At 47.2% G+C, this 21845-nt stretch overlaps 1 protein-coding gene across 1 annotated transcript in view; it reads right to left on the bottom strand.

Moving 5' to 3' along the window:
- klhdc3 (kelch domain containing 3) overlaps positions 1–16469 on the bottom strand; it is a 30629-nt gene extending 14160 nt beyond the window's left edge. The window contains exons 1-8 of the mRNA XM_018740246.2: positions 16156–16469; positions 11892–12111; positions 11050–11226; positions 10828–10943; positions 9044–9115; positions 8444–8657; positions 7899–7985; positions 6614–6722 (exon numbers count right to left, since the gene is read on the bottom strand). Of these exons, the coding sequence (XP_018595762.1) occupies positions 6614–6722; positions 7899–7985; positions 8444–8657; positions 9044–9115; positions 10828–10943; positions 11050–11226; positions 11892–12045 (929 nt within the window). The 5' untranslated portion in view covers positions 12046–12111; positions 16156–16469. The remainder of the gene's footprint in view (positions 1–6613; positions 6723–7898; positions 7986–8443; positions 8658–9043; positions 9116–10827; positions 10944–11049; positions 11227–11891; positions 12112–16155) is intronic.
- Between the last annotated feature and the right edge of the window lie 5376 nt (positions 16470–21845).

Here is a 21845-nt window from a genome sequence, read left to right as displayed (position 1 = left end):
TTCACAATTTAATATACTACATTTAATTTTTACATGCGTCCATTATTAACAACTGCTTCTTCAGCACCAGGTTGTGATGGTCTGGAGCCTATCCTGGCAGCATAGGGCCTGAGACAGAGTACACCATGGATAGGAAACCAGTCTATCACTGGGCAATCACACAATAGGCAATTTAAAAACCACCAAAAAAATCACCTGAAACAAGTCTTCGGCTTGTGGAAGTACACCAGAGCCCTGAGCAAAAACATGGGAATGTGATGAACATGCACTCCACACGGACTAAGCCAGATTTAAAACAGTCTTCAAACCCACAGTCCAGGAGCTGTGATGGGCTACCTGCTGTGCACATCTACAATCTTACTTTCATGTCAATAATAATTATATTTACTATTTATGTTTACTAATAAAAATAGTAAACAAATGTTACACTCCTGAATCAGGCCCCATATTATTTACTCAACTAAACCTAACAGACAAGAACATTAATGCCATGAGATGTTTTGCAGACATTAAATTCACATCCCATAGAATATTTACATTTAGCAGACACTTTTCTCTGAAGCAACTTCCAATGACCTCGATGTAGTGTTATCAACCCACAGACCTTATTCACCAAGGTGACTTACACTGCTAGTACTGTACACTTATAATGGGTCACTCATCCATACACCAGTGGAACACACTGTCACTCACACACTATGGGTTCACCTGAACAGCATGTCTTTGGACTGTGGGAGGAAACCCACACCGATGTGAGGAGAACATACCACAGACTGAGCAGGGATCACACATCCTTTCACACCACCCAGATGGGTACATACTGAAGTGTGCAGTTACCCTGAGAGTTCTCCCAGAAGAAATGTGACCAGTTAGGAGGATTTCCCACAATCTCAATGAGAGTCTCCTGTGGCCACTATGCAGGAACATGACCCCACTACACGAATTAAGAGCACTGACACCTCACTGGAGATCAGGCATGAAAGCGTGATCACCCTCAGTGAGAAACATGGTGGTTGCTCCCAGCAGCAAGACAACCATGGCATACGGTCAGCATGAACAAGGACGGTCACCCTGCCATAAACGAGTTCAGCAGAAATGCCCTCGGGGGTGTCAGGTTTCCAGCTCAGGGAGAGGAGGCTCCCAAAGGCAATAAATCAGGGAAGGGGTCCAGCACAATTTCGCACCCCTCCGCACCTCAGCAGGCAAGCTTACGCTGCCATAAGTGGTTCTGAATGGAACGTCTCACTCCCACACTCACCATCACACACCTAGTGCAATGCACACCCATCTTTAAAAGATTTAAAATAAAAAAAAAGTGTGACGTGAGATTCCAAGAGAAGAACCTTCCAGTTACACAACTGTAACTGAAGACATCAAAAATGACCAGTATAAAGATGTACATTAATTTAGCAGATACTTTTCTCCAAAGAAACATACAACTAAAAGTAAACATTTCATAATCACAAGAGAAGAAACTAATTGTCATGTCTGCTTATTTAGCTGTCTGGAGAGAAATGGGTCTGAAAGATGCTAATTATGAGTCTTAAATGTTGTAAAGGGATTCAGCAGCTCTGAGGCAAAGAGGAACTTCATATGGGGGTGGGGGATTCACACAAATCCATCCTCTCATGCCATTTCAAACCAGTTACTACGTTTATGTGCAACTTGAAACCTTGAGTAGTAGTGAAATGTGTCACCTGAACCCCTTTTATTGGCTCAGCATCTCATACTCTGCCCAAGAGAATCACAAGAGGTGTTCGTATCACTCAGACCGCCTTCCCAACCACTTCCAGAACTTCTTAGGTAGGCCCCGGACCTGACCCCTTTGAACACAGCTGGCTCGGGGCACCAGTTTTATTGTGCTGCACTAAAACAATAAATTATTGTTCAAATTCCTCAGCTTAAGTAAATATCATAAATGGCACCTAAATATCAAGAGGGGTCTGCCTTGGATCAGTGTGGCAGACCAGTTCTCTTAAAAAAAAGAGAAGGTGACAGGCATAAATCTGAGGCAATCGCGTGGGCTAGTTTAACACAAAAACAATCACAAACAGGCACTGCAACAAGGTGGCCGCAGTCCAACTTGTCAGATATCGGACGCCAAAACTCATCAACTCCACTTTTGTACTTAAATTCTTCAGCTTCAGTGCCAGCTTATTGATTTAGAGCGGGTTCATAGAACAAACTTGCAACTACCTATTCTGCCTTGGGGAGGAGAGAGAGGGGAAAAAAAACCCGACAGATGCTGCACATTATCTAAATGAGAACATTCTTTATTAAATCAGAAAACACGCAAATCACATATTATTCACCATGGGACTACAAAATCTGTACAACAGAACACTGAAATTTAAAAAATATGATTTAAAAAAGCCATAAAATCCATATGCAGCACTACCCAATGACTTTAGTGAATTCCCCACACGAAAAGAAATCAAAGCACTGTCAGGCAGAGCTACTTTCTTGGGGCAAAAGTGAGGAGGCACGGTAAAACAAACATCTGTGTCTTCCAACAGGCCTGAGGGGAACGCCACAAAGTCCAGGTGCGCAGTCCAGAACGGTACAGCTGTTCTGCCACCTACAGAACCTCTGTGTGGTCTGCAGACTCCAGCCATGTTGGGATCATGTTCTAATTTGTACAGTAACAGGAAACAAGAGGAACAGGAGGAACCTGCAGGGCCGCAGATTGACGGACACACAGCCAGACCCAGCAAATCCCCACCAAAACAGACACCCAGCCAAATCCTTCATCCCAAATCAATCTTAAATCAGCACCATTAGAAGGGGAAAATGCAGCCAATGCATGACAGAACAATTCCAATACACAGTGTTCTGTTCATGTGACAAGTAGAGGGAAGTTTCACTACAGACCTCACTGTGGACTTTGGCAATTCTCCACTGGTGGAATACCACACACACAAAAACACACCCTCCAGGGTACATCAGCGGCCATTGTTAACACCCGGAACATTATTTTCACATCAAAAACAAATTCATGTGTTAATATCACTATTAATGTTAACATTTAATCAATGACTTCTTCCTATATTACTTAAAATGCAAAATAAACCACAGCAAGCTTCCTACAATCAATTTACCCATTAATACAGCAGAGCAATGTAACACCCACACTCACACAAAAGGCAATTTAGAGTCACCCATTCACTGGGGGGGGGAATCCCTTTGGACTCTGAGGAAAAGAGTGTGTCAGGAAGAAAACGGACCTGAGATCATACCAACTTCACACAGACAGAGGTTGATGCGAAAGGATGTTCAAAAGGTCAAAATGTAGAAACTCAGGTACTGGGCATGACTGCAGGGTAAACACTGGAGCATTTACCTTTTCAAGCCAAAGACAGATGGCGAGACAACTCCCAAAAACACAGTCACAGGATCTGCACCCAAAGGACAATATTCAACAAGCTTCACTCAGAAGCCGGCCACATTCAGGTTTTATCGAGTTTCATTATAGGATATGAAGAGCTCAACGTACGCGTCTGTGGGAAATAAAGGGGTTCTGCCAAGATGTCTTCCAGAACACCCTATGAAGATGCACTGGGGTGAGGTAGATTCAGAAAGAGCCACAGGTTTTGTTCCCGGATGCTGAGGAAGGTGAGGCAGGGAAGACTTTAGTACATACCAATGAGCATTGATGACAACTAAAAAGCAATGAGTGCATCATGCGAGCCATTATCAACACTTGATAAAACCTGCAGAGATCATATCCCTGGACTTTAGTGCAATGAGTTCTGTCTCCATTTTAATTATTTCTGCCTGTCCATAGTCCATTCTCATTTTCTCGAGCAGCAATAAAATGATCTGGCTGTAGATCTTTATAGAAGCCCACCCTGGGCAGATCAAAATTAAGGGGGGAATCTGGGATTAGGGCAACAGGAAACCCCAAAAGATAGTCTGTTCAGGATTCCCAGGTATTTTAGTATCTCTCCCAACTAGAAGTGTTAAGTACAACAAAATAATGCTTGGATAAAGCTGGGATCTTCTGAAATTTTTGAATAAAAGGCAGAGATCTTAACAGCCTTGGGTAGTACGAAGCAGGCTCTATACCCACCTGCAGAGAATCCAGTCTATCCTAGAACCAATTAGCCATTTGATTTGTGCAGCTCAATAGTAGAATCTCATTAGTATAGAAGCTTCTCCCTTGCATTTGACAAAGTTCAGAAAGCTTCGTTTTGGGCCTTGTATTGTTTCCAATGGGGGGGATGTAGTGGCACAGCATGTTTGACTGGTACAAGGTTTGAGTTCTGCTCAGGGTGCACAGTGGTCCCATGTTTCGCCCCAAGTATGTCCCCCCCCAACATACAGAAGGCAGTACTGGCAACCCACTTCTTTTCTTCCCTTGCCATGAAAATCATGCAGGTGGTCACTATGGGTTAGGTTTGACTATGGCAACAACCAACATTGTCTAGATACATCAAGAACAGAAGCAGCTATTTAATTTGACAAGTAACGATAGATTTTCAAATGGGTATATTCTGAAAGGTAAACAAACACTCACCCAGATGGTGTTAATTCTACCAACTACTGAAATAGGTAAAGAAGCCCACATCTCAGGTGCATTTTAAATGCAAAGTCTACCTGGGCACTTTATTACATTCCCAGCATGTCAAAGGTATAAGTTTACTCAACTAGGGTACATGCAATCACCCCCAAAAATTGATTAGTCTACATCTATATTAAGCAAAGTTCTTTGACAGACTATTCATACACGCTTAAGAACACGTATTTTAACATTGTGTTCAACACCCGAAGTTCCTTCTTTAAGTATGTGGATGACTGCAGTGTTTAAATTTATCCAACTTTTTAAAACACAGACATTTTATTTTGATGACAATTCTAATGACTTCTGGAATGTGTGGACACCCTTCCAGAATTTATCTTAAAGTGTTACATGGCAACCAAATCTTCAATCAATACAAGGTTTTATTTAAAAAAAAAAAAAAAAAAAAAATGAATAGGCTGTTCATGTCACCTATTACAGGTTTCTCTTCTATCAGCAAGTGAAAGGAGCTGCATTTCCACTTGTGCCCTCAGTAAAAGCTCTGCCATCAATCTACAGGGATAAAATGATCGTTTTCTTTCCTTGTCAGGCCTGAGCCCCCCTGCTGTCGCTGCAGGACAGGAAATCATGATTCCTGAAAACAAACCCTGGTCTAATCCCGAGAGGAAATCCATCAGGGTGAGCCAGTACCAATTAATAATGCCAGAGTTTCACTCTCCTGCTCCGCTAGCACGTCCCTCACTACCTTCACTAATCCTGGATGACTTTCTCTTTACTGCCCCCCCAGGTCCAAAACTCCAGGTGCTGTACAGTTGTGAAGCCTTCAGGGAATTGATGCTCGTTTCTTAAAGAAAATCCTTCCCCAAAATGACCTCAGTGTACTCATGAACAATGCACAGAACATACGAAGAACTTCATCTGATAAACGTAACTGTTCCACCTCTCCTTGATCGTCTAACACACACACTCATTATACATATCTCCTCTCAAGCAGCCAACCTGGAATCTCTCCCTCAGCAGAGCTACTCACTTGGAAGACTGTCAGGGCTATAAGCTCTGGGTACCATAAATCACAGACAGCAACGACATCCTCATACCCGACACACAGAGTTTCATTTTCTAATCGGCCGGTAACGAGGGCTCCGATTCGGGGAGGCCTGCGCCTGGGATACCCTGCAGAGCGATGGGGGAGATCCTTATCAAGGCAAGTGTGCCGTAGCGGAGCTGCAGACAGCTAATCCGAGCACCGGCCAGCCACCCCGTTCAGACAATCAGTGGTGGCCCAGTGGGGTTCAACTGATAACCCTGCAGGCCGCTGATAACGAGTCCCCTGGATGGTAGCGGAACAAGGGCCGGGGGAGTGGGCAGTCTCTTCTAGGGGGCCCTGCCATTAGCTACCATATTACGCAGCTACTGGGCCATCATGTGGTGGTGGTATTGAGGGGGAGGCAGGCAGGCTAAGTGCCCTTCCTGCAAGCACTATCCCCAGACTCCTTGGGCCGCATGTCTCCGAAAGCTAGAGATGTAGGAAGGCCATGAGGCTGTGTGACGAAAGGCAACTTCCTCCCTATAAACATGTACAGGATACTCCACCCTATGGCTGCTATTAAGGCTCTCTGTGCCACAGGTCTCCACTCGCCTTGCCCTGCTCCTGGCACTGTGGTAATGAGGCAGGCCAAACTAGCCTGTTCCCCAAAACACCAAGGCAGATTTTTACACCCAGGGACCTCAGAAAAAACCAAACAAACACTTAGCTTGGCTGCCAGCTACAGGGTGCTAGGCAAACGAATCTGCACTGTCTGTGGACTTAGGAAACCATACTCAAGGAATCCCTCAGTTCACTCAGTAGTCATGCTACAGCAAACAAGGCCCTCTGGACCAGTGATCACAAGGTACAATGGAAAACAAGAGCAACAGATGGAGCAGTCAACCACAGTGCTGGAAATACTGAAAAGCTTGCAGTGCGTCTGACAACCGCAAGCAAGGGGGATCTTGAAGGAAACTAGAAGCACCAAAACAAACAAACAAACAAACAAACAAACAATCTTCAGCTACATGTATGTCAACGATGTGCTGGCAGTGAGAGGCATTCACCTGGTTCCCCCAAACAGGATGATCTTGTCTCCCACCATGCAGCAGCACTGGCGTCGGCGCGGGCAGGGTCCCTTCCCCTTGGGATCGACCTTCTTCCAGGAGAAGCCATCTGCAGAGGGACCATGCAGGCAGATGGACACACACGGACAGAAACAAACGGAGAAATACCATTAAGCAAGAGCCTCTACAGACGAGAGAAGGTGAAGAGTTGTCCTGAAAACACCTGAAAGCAATGCAACTCATCATGTCTGCTAACAGAAACTGCAGATTAACATTTGACAGAATTAGCATTTGTCTCTCTTGGAAGAGACTGCAGAACCACAGTCAGATCGTTCAGTGTTAAATGCAGACAGCTTTGGATCTTCTCTGTATGCAATCCCCTTTGCCAATGCTATATTAAGCAAAGTATAAGACAAAAGCAATGGGGGGGTACATTTAAATTCAAAACTGTTTCCTCTCATACTTGCCACTTCATAAATAGCTCCCCTCATTCTCTACAATGATGCTGAATGACGAAGTTCTTATTCATACTCTGCCATATAAGGAAAGGGTCTGATGTACTTCACTACACCAATTTGCTGTAGCAAAGCCATCATAGCGTCTCTATGACAACAAATCATTTAGGCACTGGGACGTCAAAGATCGCAGGGAAAAATGCTGCCATCTACTGAATGCTTGAAGTGTACTTCAGACTGGACAGGAAGAACCGGAACATATCGCAGGAAACAAACATTACTTGCGTTGTCACTAATTATTCTGGCCACTTGCTCTTACTGACATTATTGCTTTGGTTTTTGTGCAGTACTAGCTACTGTTTTTGCCCATAGTCTGTGGAGAAGCACTCAAGAATTTCATAGTACTTTGTACATGGTACTTATGACAAACTTGAACATGTGTGTCTTAGAAGCCTAAAAATTTACCTGGAAAGGGGAGGGAGGGAGGGGAGAGAGAGAAGCTAGTGGGTAATTTGGGTGAGTTAACTTAAAGACAGAATAAGAGATGAGAAAAGAATAATTCAATATTATTAGAGCTTAGGACAATCAGCCTTTCAATCCTGCTGCACTGATGACACAAAGCAAAGGCATTAGACTAAAAGACACAATCTGCGTTGACATGCACAAAAAGTTTATGAATCTGCTCCAAATCAACATCTAAAACCCAAGCCTCACACAGACCCAGATCAGTCACCTAGAATGTTCATTTTTGGCTGACACCTTATACTACCATTACAAATGTTAGGATACATCAGTTTGTTACCCTGTAACTGAAAAACAATGGAAATCACCTGGGTTGAACTTCCAGAGGTCGTTGAAGTGCCGATCCAAACGGGCATTATATCCTCCGAAAATGTACAACTCCCCATTATGTGCGACTGCCATACACAGACAGAAGGACACAGAAGAAATTAAACGCCACGTGACAAAGTAAACTGACACAAGCGATTGCTAAACAGAAAGCCTTTTGTATGCTAGAAAAATTTAAATCACTCAAACAAGACTTTCTGTATTCACACAATTTACTGATGAATCAGTGTCAAAGACACAGGATATTTCCTCCTCCTTTACAAAACTTGGCCAATAAAACAGATTTGCAGCACTTTTACTCCCCCTGGCGATGAAACGTCAGCTTTGTTTCACATGTTCCAACATGAAAACATAAGAATGACCTTATTTGTGTCAGTGCACATAAAAGCCTGCTCTTGAACGTGTGTGAACGCGCGCGCGCATACGCACGCACACACGCACACACACACACACACACACACACACACACACACACACCTCTCACTACATGCATGTTCAACTGTATGAGTGCAGCAAGCTGACTCACAGGCTGAATGGCTCCTGCGGCCCTCGGGCAACAGCTGCGTGGAGGGCGTGTCCAGCCAGCAGCAGGTGTCTGTATCAAACACCTTGATCTTGTTGCAGTAGATCTCGTTGTTGGAGTGGAAGGGCCCAAAGCGGTCCGCTCGACCCCCAAACACAAACATCTTAGTGCCGATGATGGTGGCAGAGTGAAAGTCTCTCCAACGGGCTGGTGTACCCTGGGGGGGGAAGAGAGGAGGCTTTGTAGCATGGAGTGCATATTAAATATTTTCTTCAAAAGTACACATTTTTAAATGGAAACCTTGTCATTGACTCCTGCTGTGCCAAGGACACAGGGCACACATTTGAGTGAACACTGCCTCCTGCTGGCTCTTCTGCTCAGGAATAAACAAAAAACACACACACCACACTCAACCACTGCCCTCAGAGACAGGTCCAAAGATATGAAGGCCTGAGACTGAAGTACTATGTCTAGTGTCTGCGGCAAAATGCCCCGCCAAATGTCGTTGCCACCACCAGGCACCCCTGGCTCGCTGCTGTCAAAGAAAGCTTTAAAGCCTGACAATCTGGCATGGTCCTGAGGAGATGAGAGGGCAGTGCTTACCCTTGCATTGACCAAAGACCAGGCCATGGTAGTCGTGTCCAGCTTATGGATGTCGTTGGAAAAACAATCAGCCTGCAGGAAACAGAGGAAATAGCATCATGAGTAAAGAGCTAAAACAGCCCAGGTGTTACTGACATATTCCTACAGGAAGAGCTGCATTCAATTCCAATAATCACTTTTACTGCTAAGTCACAATCAAAAACTTGATACTCCTCCCTCCATTTTTTTCCTCTAACTAGGTTCTGGAAAAAAAAGACAGACATTTCTTACATAAGTTTAAAAATGAAGTTTCAACCTATATTAAAATTAAGGCTAATTTAAAAAGACTGAAAAATACACATTATGTCCACAAACCCCTGTTCAATGCTGACTGAGAATCACCCCATAAATGGGCAGCACAGTGAGTAGTGCTGCTCTCTCACAGTGCCTGGCTGGTGTGAGAGGACATGGGTTCGATCCCCACTCAGTCTATGTGGAGTTTGCATGTTCTCCCTGTGTCTGCGGGGGTTTCCTCTGGGTGCTCTGGTTTCTTCCCATAGACCAAAGACATTGCTGTTCAGGTTCACCCATAGTGTGGGAGTGAGAGTGTGTACGTGTTCTACTGGTGTATGGATGAGTGAACCAAGTGGTCTATCTAGTAGTGAAGTCACCTTGGTGAATAAGGTGTGTGAACTGGTAATGCTACATAGAGGTCATTGGAAGCAGATGCTTTTCTCCAAAGCAACTAAATGACTAATGTAAACATGTGTAAGGCTTGCCATCTTGTTACTGCTTTTTAACACTCGAGAAAACTAGGCACAAGCTGTAAACACTGCTGAAGTAAGGTGGTCCTACAATGCCTGTGTTTGGTTATTCTTGACATCTTGGCAGAGATGGTAAACGCTAGATGTGCTTGCTCTGCTACACATAGAAGTTTCAGAAATCAGATTTCTAATGTCAGGACCATAAAATAAATGTTTTCATTTGTATCACAAGGAGCCAACATAATACAAGGCAGAGGCACTGAACTGCTCCAGAGGAGGACTGAAGACATGAACCATTAAGCATATCAACAGAAAGAGAGGTGAACCTGTGGAATAATCCAGGGGCACCAAATTTTACTACAAAAAAAAGTCATCTTGGGGAAAAGTTAAAATGACCTTGCTTGACAGTAATAAGAAAACTAAAGAGGTACCACCCTATGTATTACGTAAACATTGTATGTGGTAGCATAGTGGTCTGAACTGCTCCCTTTGCACCAAAATGTTGCAGGTTCAAATACTACCTTCAGCTGTTATACTCTTCAGAAAGGTCCTTGCTGAAATTACCCAGCTGCATAAATTGGTAAACAATCACTTTGGAGAAGAGTGTCAGGTAAATGAATACATATAACAAATTCAGATGTACTGTAAACACCTATTTACTCTTACACAGTAAATATAAATTGTACACCTACATAATTATACTTAAATAGCATTATAGCTTAGTCTTGTTCTACACCAGTTACTAACTGATTATCACCTGGCTGTCCACCCCTTTGCCGTTCTTGGTTATACTCTAACATAATGCTGCCTGTTGAGTGCTCTCCTGCATCACAGCCTAGGAAAATATTTCCCCCCCCCCCCCCCCATTTACCTCTACAAGTGTGGAATGTGAATGAAGCTTCATCTTTGAAGCTTCACTGAAGTCTGGGGTCCTTGACTGATTCTTGCCTAGGGGGTGCCAAAAACCCCAGGGTCAGCACTGCTGGCACCTGACTACTAGTCAGGGGCAAGGACCGAGGGATATGTCCAAAGTATACTTACAAGTTGCTCATATCCTCCAAAGATGTACATGGTCTTCCCCAGTACGCAGGCAGAATGTCCGTCTCTCGCTCCTGGGATCGTCCCTGAAACCTTTGGCGTGAACCACCTGTGATTGCCTGTGAGACCACAGAGAGAGGTGAAGATGACCAGACACCACAGAAGGGTGGATGAGGACCATAGAGAGAGCAGTGCTGAAGACAAGACCAGGCCAGCCACACTTACTGACGTCAAAGGCATAAAGCACGTTGCAGGCCCCCTCCGTGTCATTGCGCCCCCCCCACAGGTAGATAACGTCGTCTACCAACACAGCGGTGTGACCATAGCGCATGTAGGGCACTTCCCGTGCATGCTCACGCCCGCTGGTGCGCACTGGGGGCAGCTTCATCCAGCGTAAGGACACTGAGGAAGAGGATGGCACGTCAGCTATACTAGTACACACCTATGGCCATGCCCACAGCTAAACACATATTGAACCGGCTGTCTTAGGAGTACACAGCTCACTTTGCAGCTGAACAGTGGAAACCAGCCACACCAATCACACAGAGTAGCTGAACCCCTCAAAATTCCCTTTATTAATTAATTATAATTTTATCTACACAACTTCTGGACCAACTGGAAAACAGGCAACAAAAACAGTATTTAAAAGGAATGTTGTAGACAATTTTTGTTACAAGCCTCCTAAAGGAAATTAGGTTGTGAAACTCAGTACTCAGTCCTTCAGTACCTAGGAGGAGTATGACCTGAGCAACACAGAGGACAGCGAGAGACACGTGCTGGGAAAACTGCATGTCTTCAAACCACATCCTGGCAGGCAAATGGCAACTAGTACAAACCACACAGCATTCAGGACTTTGTGGTTTCCTGGTAGGGGCAATAAAGACCCTAAGAAGAACTGAGGGAAAACTTAGCAGTGGCCTCAGACTAAGAAGGTGCTGCATGTGCTCTGCAGACTTGACAGGTGCAAAACATGAGGTAACGTGTGGGGGAAAGGTGGTTTCCTGCCATAAAGAATGCATATCCTCCAAGGATGACGTGAAATCAACCCCCATCCCCCACCTGCTCACCTGCATTGAAGACATGAACGTCAATCTGGCGCAGCGTCTCATAGTCCTCCCCAGAGCAGTAGCCCCCAAAGGAGTAGACCTTGTGTCCCACAGCCACTGCCGCATGGTTGACCCGGCGTGGGCCACCCTCCAGGTGCACCGTCCAGCGTAACATCCTCCCTACTCGGCTGGCTAAAGCCTTAGCCCCTGCAGCACCATCGCACCACCTTCACAGCTGGGCCTGGGACAGCACAGGAGAATGAAAGTTTAAAAAAGCTGTGCAAAGAAGTATACAGGTGTGTGAAGCCCCACGTAAATGCCACCTTTCCATCCCTCTGTCAGAGAGGCAAGAAAGCACAAGCAGGTGACCTTGCAGAATGTTTACAAGCCAACACCTATGGAAATTCATACACCTCATGCATGAATCTGAAGGTGTTTGATGAGGGTGCACACACTGGGCTCAGTGCTGCATAAGAGAATAACTTTCTTCAATATTCAGATTCCAAGAATAGCTGTGAAGTGCAGAACACCTTGACACTTCCCATGCAAGCAGCTCCACGGCAGGCTGAGGCAGGCACAGCATAAACAGATTGAAGTGTTTCACGTCTCCTACATACACAGCTGCATCAGTGAAACGTTGATTTTTTTTTTTTTTTTTTAAAAAAAAAAAAAAGGCACCCTACAGAATGTAATGATCTGCTAGAGATGCTTTAATATCTTCAGCACTCTTCTCAACCTCTTATTTGCACCACAGCATCCTCCTTACCTTTCAAGAACAGTTTAGTATCAAAGGATAATCACCGAAATGGTCAGAATTTTACATACGAGGTAAACCTTATCAGATAATTTGGCATGGCTCCTTCACCCCCCAGCCTCACTCAACAGGTGTTCCTCAGGGCTCAGTAGTCAGCTCCTCAATCTTCTCCATCTACACTGCCTTTCCCAGCTCTTTTTATTGCTGCTACATAGACAACGCACAGCTCTTCCTACCTTTTCCATCAGCCAACACAGCTACATACTCCCACGCATTGCAGCATGTCTCTCCAACATCTCACCCAGGATGATCACCCTCTCCAAGACTGAAATCCTCCATCTCCCTGCTGTTCCTTCAATGTCAAGCTCTCTCTCTCTCCGAAAAGCCTGGGAGTACAACTGACTCAAGTCTTTGCTGCAACCAGTACATAGTCAATGCTCCTGCAACTCTTCTGTCCAGCCCTTTAGGCTTCTGCTATCAAGTCTCTCCATCTGACCCAGAAAACTGCTGCAAGTCTGACTTTGAAGGGTCAAGCCTATCTCAAACTGCCAAATCCCTCCCAGCATTCAAAGAGGGTCTCAAAGCTCATTGTTTAAGACCCACTTCTACAGAAAAGAACTTGAGTAATGAGTACCAACAAAAGAGTGGTATCGAGGAAAGGAGGGAGTCTGATACTCATGTGTCTAAAGTTCTTCATCTGCTGTGAAACATACTTCTGCTTAGTTTGAGTTGAACAACTGGAGAAAAGTACCTGCTAAATGAACAAACACACCCAGATAAATCAAGTAAATTAATCATTTTATAGTAAATAAGTAAAATATATAATATGTTACATATATGGCCATAGCACTATACGGGGAGAAATCTCACCCAATTAAACTCACAAGAGCAACAATCCAAGGCTGCCACTCAAGTCTACTCCCGTTGCATCCTGAGGTTTTATTCGATTTGCTCTGTATGTGTACTGTAGGTGTGTATATATAGCATGAGCCTGATACCCAACACTCCTCATGTCATCAGGTCACATCCTGACAGAATTTGCACTATTTGGCACAAGGGAATATACGTATGCAGGCTGAAAGGGTGAGTGCTACTCCATACCAGTGTAGAACTCATATGAGGCTCAAGCTGATAGAGGACACCCCAGAATTTGTGCTTGGAGCTCTATTGTTTAACTGCGCCTTTTACTGTGGATGCAGTCTGGACCACCCACATGCAGAGGCACAAAATGCAGACAAAATCAGAAGCTTTGTCAAAGCAACTGAAAGATGTCCAAGTACCTGTCACAAATGGATTTTGAAAGCGATAATAATGAAACGCTAATGAACATATACAGCAGTTCAAAGATCACACTGAAAACTACATGTGTGTACACACAGACACGCAAAGCTGTCCTTCACCATTATGGAAATGTACTACAAAATTATCTAAAGGCTTCTGCTGTAAAGCTCCACATGAGACCACGATGATTCAAAGCGACATGTACAGGGCGCATGAACACTCAGCAACATGCCAGGGTCAGACCAGGCAACCCCAGCCCAAAGCGCCAGAAGGAGCTGGATGCCAGCCGCACACTCTCAGGGCCAAGGGACAAAGAAGAGCTGTCACCCTGGATGGCTTCAGACGTTCTGCAGAACCAGCAACCAACCAACACACACACACACAAAGGTCGTTGCAATCAACAAGTTCTGTCACTTACAAACTCACTGTGACACACCCATCAAAAACAATGGTATCCAGCTCTTAACAGAAAGGACTGACACTGCGGATGCTGCACACCTGGACAACACGTCTGGAATTCAAACATGGTTATTTATTGAATGGCAGATGATTTTGAAAACAAAAGGTAAATATTTCTAATGGCAGCACATAGAGGTCAGCCGAGTTCAGGCACCTTCTCCTTTGTTGACACAGCAGAAGAAGAAACAGGAACCTAAGGAAATTACTTGAAACCGTGTCCAGCTCCAAGTGCACACATGGCAGGCAGGAGTCCGCCAGCAGATGCGCGGGAACGAGACTCGGGGGGGGGGGGCAGATCGCGTTTCCTTCAGAGTACGAGTGCACGGGTAGCAAGGGGTACGCCGTGTACACAGTCCAAACAAACAGGTCAAAGTTAGCGGGAACAGAGTCCATGCGGAGACGGTAGGAAAAGCACAGCTGAAAGTTCAAAAGGTACGCTGCTTTACCTCACGACGGCATGGAGAACGTGGAACACCGCCGCGGTCACGCCACTCTCCGGCCTCCACCTAGCGCCAGGTCACCAAGCGCCGTCGCCTCGACCGCAACCTTCTCCGCGCTCTTAAAAATAACCGCTGGCAGCAGGTCTTTGGCACAGAGCTCTATTTCGAGCGCATCTATCAAGCGGCACCGGGCGCCGTCACAGGACTGGGCCTCACGCTGACATTTGACATTAAATGACGGCACGTCCACCGAAGTCCCGCGGGGAACTGCAGTTGCTGGTTACTGTAGCTATGTTTCCCCTCGCTTTGTCGCCATCCGTCACGTCGCGCTCCAGTTCGGCAGGTAGCTCACCTGCAGCCTGGTTCAGCAGCGGGAGCAACACACCTGCCAGTTATGAGGAATTGGGGGAGAAACACCAGGAACACGGACGGATGGACACACACACACACACACACACACACACACACACACACACACACACACACGGAGACAGCGTGCAGGAAACATGACTGACAGCAAGCGTGTGGCACCGGCCTGCAGGGGCCCAGCGGCTGAGCAAACAGACCCGCACAGGCAGGGGGTAAATCTGGGGATTTCACATGGGGAAAACTCTTATTAACAGTGTGAGCAGCTGGTGCCAGTGGGAAACTGGCAACACACACTGGTCAGCAGCAGGATAAACTGAACACACACACACACACACACACACACAGACTGTCAGTGTAAGATTACGAACGCGTGCAGTCGGTGACTACATTTACTCACATTAGCTGACGCTTTTCTAGGTGTTAAGGTGACAATTACACTTCAGGGTTACAATTACATTCATACAGCCGGGTGATTCAGGGTAAGTACCTTGCTCAAGGTAACTAGTACAGGTGGGATTCAACCTGCAACCGGCCTGGACCAAAGAATTTCAGACCGCTAGTAGTGTAGTGGACACACAAACAAACAGACAGAGAGAGTTCAGTACTCCCAGTGTCACCACCATGGGCATGGCATGATCTGGAAACTCGACTCGTCACGATTCGCTTAATTTTCACGTCAGAAACGCTGTCCCGACAGCGCGGGCAGCTCCACGACATGTGCGCGCGCGCGCACACACACACACACACACACACACACACATTTCCCGGGCTCGGGAGGCAAGGCTAGGCTAGGCTAGGCTATGCTATGCTATGCTAGTGTGCTAACCGCGGCGGAGACACCGCGGGTGCGAATCGGCTCGGCGACGACGGCGGCTCGCTGACGCAAACTCACACGAGCGCCACCGTAAAGCGTTAACATCGACAGAGAGAGAGAGAAAGAGAGAGAGACAGAGAGAGCGCCGCGCGCGCGCGCAAGCCTCACCTCTGCGCCTTCGCGCCGCTCCTCGCGCTGCCCCCTCTCTCACGCGGCTCGGTCACCACCAGCGCTCTGGCGTGAAGTTGCTGTCAAAAACCAGAAAAAACACCCCGCGCTCCTCGGCGTGCTGCTAGCAACGCTGCGGCCGCCCGTAACACGCACAGCGTGCCATTACAAAAATAATTGCTCGCTAACACCTATTCATATCACATTTTAGAAACGCTGTTTACCTCACATTTATTTTCCCTTCCCAAAACAGTGAGCAACACAAATCAATTACAATTACTTTTCATGGAGCTCGAAGCACCTACCAAATGAGCGTGCGCAGAAGTTCGAGCGTTGCATTATAGGAGATGTGTTTTCTGACGTCATTTATGTGGTGGCGGAAACGTGGTTTGATGAGGGGAAAAACAACAATTCCCGTCAGGCCTTGCAACGAACCGACATGTGATTTGATCAAGCTGGCGAAACGAACGGGAAAAAAAAGACATTTCACAGCAAGATTAAAGCATTTCACATAAGATTAAACCCTCGCGTATGGATGGAGAAACGTTACATAAAAAAACTAGTTAGTCATTGTAACATGCGCAAGCATTTTTCTAAACCAGCCCCGTTGAATATTATATTTTCATTTTTTGACGTAATCATTAAACCTTTAAAATTATAAAGTACTCAATTTATTTGTGTGTGTGAGTTGGTTTATTAGGAAAGTATTTTTACTCTGTATTATTCCAAAATGTACTTGAATTTTTTTAGTGCTATTTAGTGTGCAGCGTCTGTCCGGCTGCTCCAGGGCCATTATGACTGACAGGTGTCGGCAGCTATCGCGACGAGGTCCTCCGTGTCCCAGAGAGCGGGGTGCAGTTCCACACACTCACCACCAGGGGGCTCTCAAACACAAACCGACAACAACGGCGGGAGCCAATGAAACGCAACACGAGCTCAATTAATCCCTTTTTTATGACGTCATGCCTGGTGCTCGCTCATCAGGTTCTGATTTCATGAGAGGATATTGCAGGTCACAGCTCGTAAAATGGGCCATATGTTGTCTTTAAATGGAACGGGCTCAGATGTGCGCCTGGTTCGCCCGGCGCGGTTAGCCTGGGGACACATGGCCTGCGGTATTTACATATTTAACACCCTGCTGCGCGAAGTGGCCGCTCTTTGATCCTTGGGCGCTCCCCCGATATCTCCTTTTTAATACCGTTTCTCTCGTCATTTATATATATGTTTTTTCGCTCACGCAAACTGCAGCAGTGCCTCGATGCGGCATTGCTGCGGCCCTGCTTTTGGCAGTCGCCAATTACGTACAAAAATAATGCTCCTCTGGAAGCGTATTTTATGTGTTGATATTTTAAGGGGATCGTATTATTGGGCTTCATTTTCCACTGTGGGCGCACAAGCTGGCAGGCGGCCCGCTAATGAAAGCGCGTGGCCGCGGCTCGGTCGCCCTCACTTGTGTGACACGAGGTTCGCGTTATAGTTTTCCGGAGCCCATTCGTCCCCAAATGACGAGCAACGTGCTCAGGAGCGGACGCAAGACTACGTGCGGCCGTCCGTCCGTCCGTCCAAGACCCGCCGTACGCTGCATTCTAGTCTCGATCCGGCTCGTTTTATTCCCGAAAACGAGTTTCCGAATCGGCCTCAGCAGCGCGTGGTTTTCCGAAAATGGGGCCTCCACCTCAACCCTGCAAACTATATCGAAGTGCAGTTACACGCCACCCCCTACGTTGTTTTCTAAACACTTGCTTTTTTAAGGGTTTTATTTCCCGTTGTAGCCAAAGCGTTCGTTGCCGACGGTTCGATTTTGGTTCGGGGTTCGGGGAGGGACCCGAGTGCTTTTTCCGGGGACCACGAAAGAGTGGCTCCCTTGGAGTCGGGAGGTGCGGAGGGGCCCGGCTCAGCTGCTATCGGGGTGCGGGTCGAGGGGTCTTTTCCCCAAGTCGTGCGACCGCCCCCCTCCCGGGAGTGGCCGTTGGCTCCATGTGTGCCGGCATTCTTGTGTCAGCTGTGGGCTGCGCACACAATGGCCGCATTGTGCAGGGGCCCCGACCCACGCGACAGCTGCCCTGGAAGCCACATCCCTGCCCTCCCCTGGCCCCCCCGCAGGGCCCCTCCCGCTCCGAAACGCACATCGAGCGCTCGTTCTGAAGATGAAGCCGTAAAGAGGCTCGGCTGACCTTACGCTCGCTAATGAGCTGCGAACGTGAAGCTGCCAGTCAGAGAAAAAGAGCTCAGCTGTCACGCAGCGGCTGTCATACGTGTTCCAGTTCACGTGAACATTAGTGCGAGATGCCAAACACATACAGCACACGGCGGCTGAACGTTCACAACAAGACACTTGGGTGGGGGGGGTTCTGTTTAACATATGGAAGTTAATAGACATTTATAGCTGCATTAATATACAGCGCAGCTTGAAAGTACGTGAAGCCCCTGTGTCCCTTAGTTTTACCACAAAACGGTTATTTAGTGACCATCGGTGTTTCTCATGTGACATAACAGGTGTGTAAAGACCAATTGCATATGTTGCTTTAGAGGAAATCATGTGTGTAGTAGAAACACGGAAGTCGTGCAGGTAGTACGTTAAGTGAAGCCCAAGTTACGCTGGGAGAATCAAGCAAGTAAGTAGAATCAGGGGTGTAAATCATAGTCATTTATTCATTTCATATGTTAATTTTATTATTTTATACAAGAATAATGACCACCCCTATAGGGTTCACATACTTTCAGGCAGCACCGTATACATACATTGTCTATCCATATAATAGAAAGCACAGATTTTTAAAAAATGTTTATTCAACTGACATTTGGAATTTATTCATGGTGAAAATATCCCTATGAACTCCACTTTAAATCTGCACTATAAATCTGATTATCGATTTCTGTCATTTTATAACATACCAGTTTGTTCTTTTCCTTTTTTACTTATATTTTTATAGCAGAAAAGGGTATGCGCAGTAATGACAAAGATGACTGAAACTGTATTTTATATGGGTTGGTGAGTATTTATGTACTAGGATAATATTTCTATGTATATACAGTATCTATTTAATATCTACGCACTGTTTCCAGGGTTGTGTAAAATGCATCTTTCGACTCTACATCTAATGCCCAGTGATTTTGAAGTGCACAAACTTTATTAGGGTATTCTGTGGAATACTGATTTTCCTGTGTTCACGAGGGAAATTGGTGAAGCGTGTAAAACAGTGTTAAAAAGGAGACGGGTGTCGCACGATGAGGGGTAACACATGTGCGGAGACCCGGGCAGGTGGACCGTGCCTGCTGCACGTTTCTTATAATAACCGGCCGCTCGCTTAAAACGCGAGCAGCTGGAGGATTCTCGTCGCTTATCGACTAAATCCCTCCCGTTGAGGGAAGGCCGGGACCCACCCCCCGCCCCCGTCCCTCATTCCTGCGCCATCCGGCTGGTGACGAGATGATGGACGTCGCCGTCCTCGTCCCCGGGCCCGTTTGGGGCGCGTGCGGAGGCGCCACCTGTTGCCCATCGGGTGCCGTTGGGCTCCGCACACTTGAGTCACTAAGAGGTGGGGCTGCGCCGCATTTGCTCGCCGTGGCCTCCGTGTTCTTAGGAGCGACACATGTGCGACCCGTCCGGTCTCGTGATGGCGGTCGCATTCTCGGGCCGCCACGCGGCCGAAGAACAACTGCGGCGGCCGCAGCTGGCGCTCCGTACCGGGCGGCTGTTCCGTCCATGCGGCCGGAGATGAACGGCTTCCAGAATGTCTCCGCGGGAGACAAAGAGTCTTGGATTATAAGTGGCAAGCCGTCAGCTGTAAGCCGTCCGCTCTGGACCGGCTTTGCCAGGTTTGGTCCAACTGGAACAAGTTATTATTCATTTAAAGGGTTAGGGTTGTGCAGGAACATACTTACACTGATTTACCCATTCATACAGTCAGGGTCATTTTTACTGTATCGGGTCAGAGGAAGTACCTTGATCAAGGGCACCACAGCAGGAGGTAGGATTCAAACCAGCAGCTCTAATCACTGCGCCACCTGCTGGTGAATGAATGCCAAGGTGCAGATGCCACGGTTTACTGCATCCATCCATCCATCCATTCACTTTGAAGAACCGCTTGTCCAGAGCGGGGTCTCGGTGAGCCGGAGCCTAACCCGGCAACACAGGGCGCAAGGCCGAAGGGGGGGAGGGACACACCCAGGACGGGACGCCAGTCCGTCGCAAGGCACCCCAAGCGGGACTCGAACCCCACACCCACTGGAGAGCAGGAGCCAGGCCAACCCACTGCACCACTGCGCCCCCTGGCGCACCACCAGACAGGTGAAAAAAGAAATTAAAAAAAGCAGAGCTGCAATGTTTTTATGGATCAGAGCATCAGGAGCCTTCGGTCCAGTGTTCTGGGACCTGTGGGCCACTCCGGCACCTCACAGGGAGAGGCCTGAGCCGTGTGGGGCGGCGGGGGGTGGCCTCTGGGGTGGGGAAGCTCGGCATGGCAGCGATCTGCTGGGTCAGGGGGAAGGAATGATGCCACAAGGGATGATTTAACCCTAAGGGGAGAGGATTAAGTCACACGTTTCCCTTTAATTTGGCGCTAATTAAAGGAACGGCGTTCTTTTCTGCAGTCTGTTTTAAAGCGGGACATGAAGGTGCCAAAGTGAGCCTTCATTTCAATCCTTTTTACAGAAGGGGGCAGAGCTGCGGTCCTGCAGGGAGCTCCTCGGTCACGGTGGATCGCTGCGGTTTTCCTGCGCTCTCGGGGTGCCGTACGCGTTCGGTAGCGAGACCGCGAGCGTATCTGTTGGTACGCAGCCGCTTTCCGACACGTTCCTGGAGCTCCGCTGCCATCCTGGGAAGAGCCCGGGTGCCACCAAACACCAACAAGCGACGGGACGTCCAGCACCCTGGAAGAGGAAGAGTCAACTCAAAGTTTATGCTGAGACTTGTTTTCTATTTTTTGCCCCCTGCAGCCCCCCGCTCCTCCCCAGCTGCTGGGCGACAGCTGTCCTGGAGATCGCAGCCCCTCCGGCCAGCTGTCCCTCATCAGACGGTGCCCCAAAGGCACCTGTTGAGCTCGAGCCCACAGGCCCTCGCTGGCTGGACCTGCCCCGGTCCCACAATTCCCTGCTTCAGGCCCCCGGACTCATTCCCTCCCCATCTTCATCGTCCGTTTCTTTAAGTATTATTTTCTCACTCTTTGCCCTTTACCTGTGCTGGCGCCGGGTACGTACCGTGGGTACGAGTGCAGTCATCCCAGCTCGCTGCACTGGGGGAGGACGTTGGGGGGGAGACCTAGCGTGCCCTTTGCGTCTTAGACTGCCTGTGAGGTGTGTGTCCAAGAGGGACTATTGAAACAGGTCAAGAAGAAAATACTTTAATTAATTACCGTATTCGTGGTCCGAAATAAGGGGTGTTAATAAATGGTATTGATATCAGTGGCGATGCTGTATGTTTTACAAAGGAATTGTTGCAACGTGCGGACAATACTGAGGTGGTGGTCATAGACATTGCCATTCAATCCCAGATTCCCGGGAATTGAGAGATTTCCTCCAATAGGGAGTGAATGAATGAATGAATGAATGAATGAATGAATGAATGAATGAATGGATGGATGGATGGATGAATGAATGGATGGATGCATGAATGAATGAACTGTACCATACATACAACAGTGTGGTGACATAGACACCGAAACTACTCCGTTAATAAACAAGCACATTCC

The sequence above is a fragment of the Scleropages formosus genome, chromosome 4 (assembly GCF_900964775.1).
Source record: "Scleropages formosus chromosome 4, fSclFor1.1, whole genome shotgun sequence".
NCBI classification, from domain to species: Eukaryota; Metazoa; Chordata; class Actinopteri; order Osteoglossiformes; family Osteoglossidae; genus Scleropages; species Scleropages formosus.
This window is presented reverse-complemented; position numbering and strand designations above follow the sequence as displayed.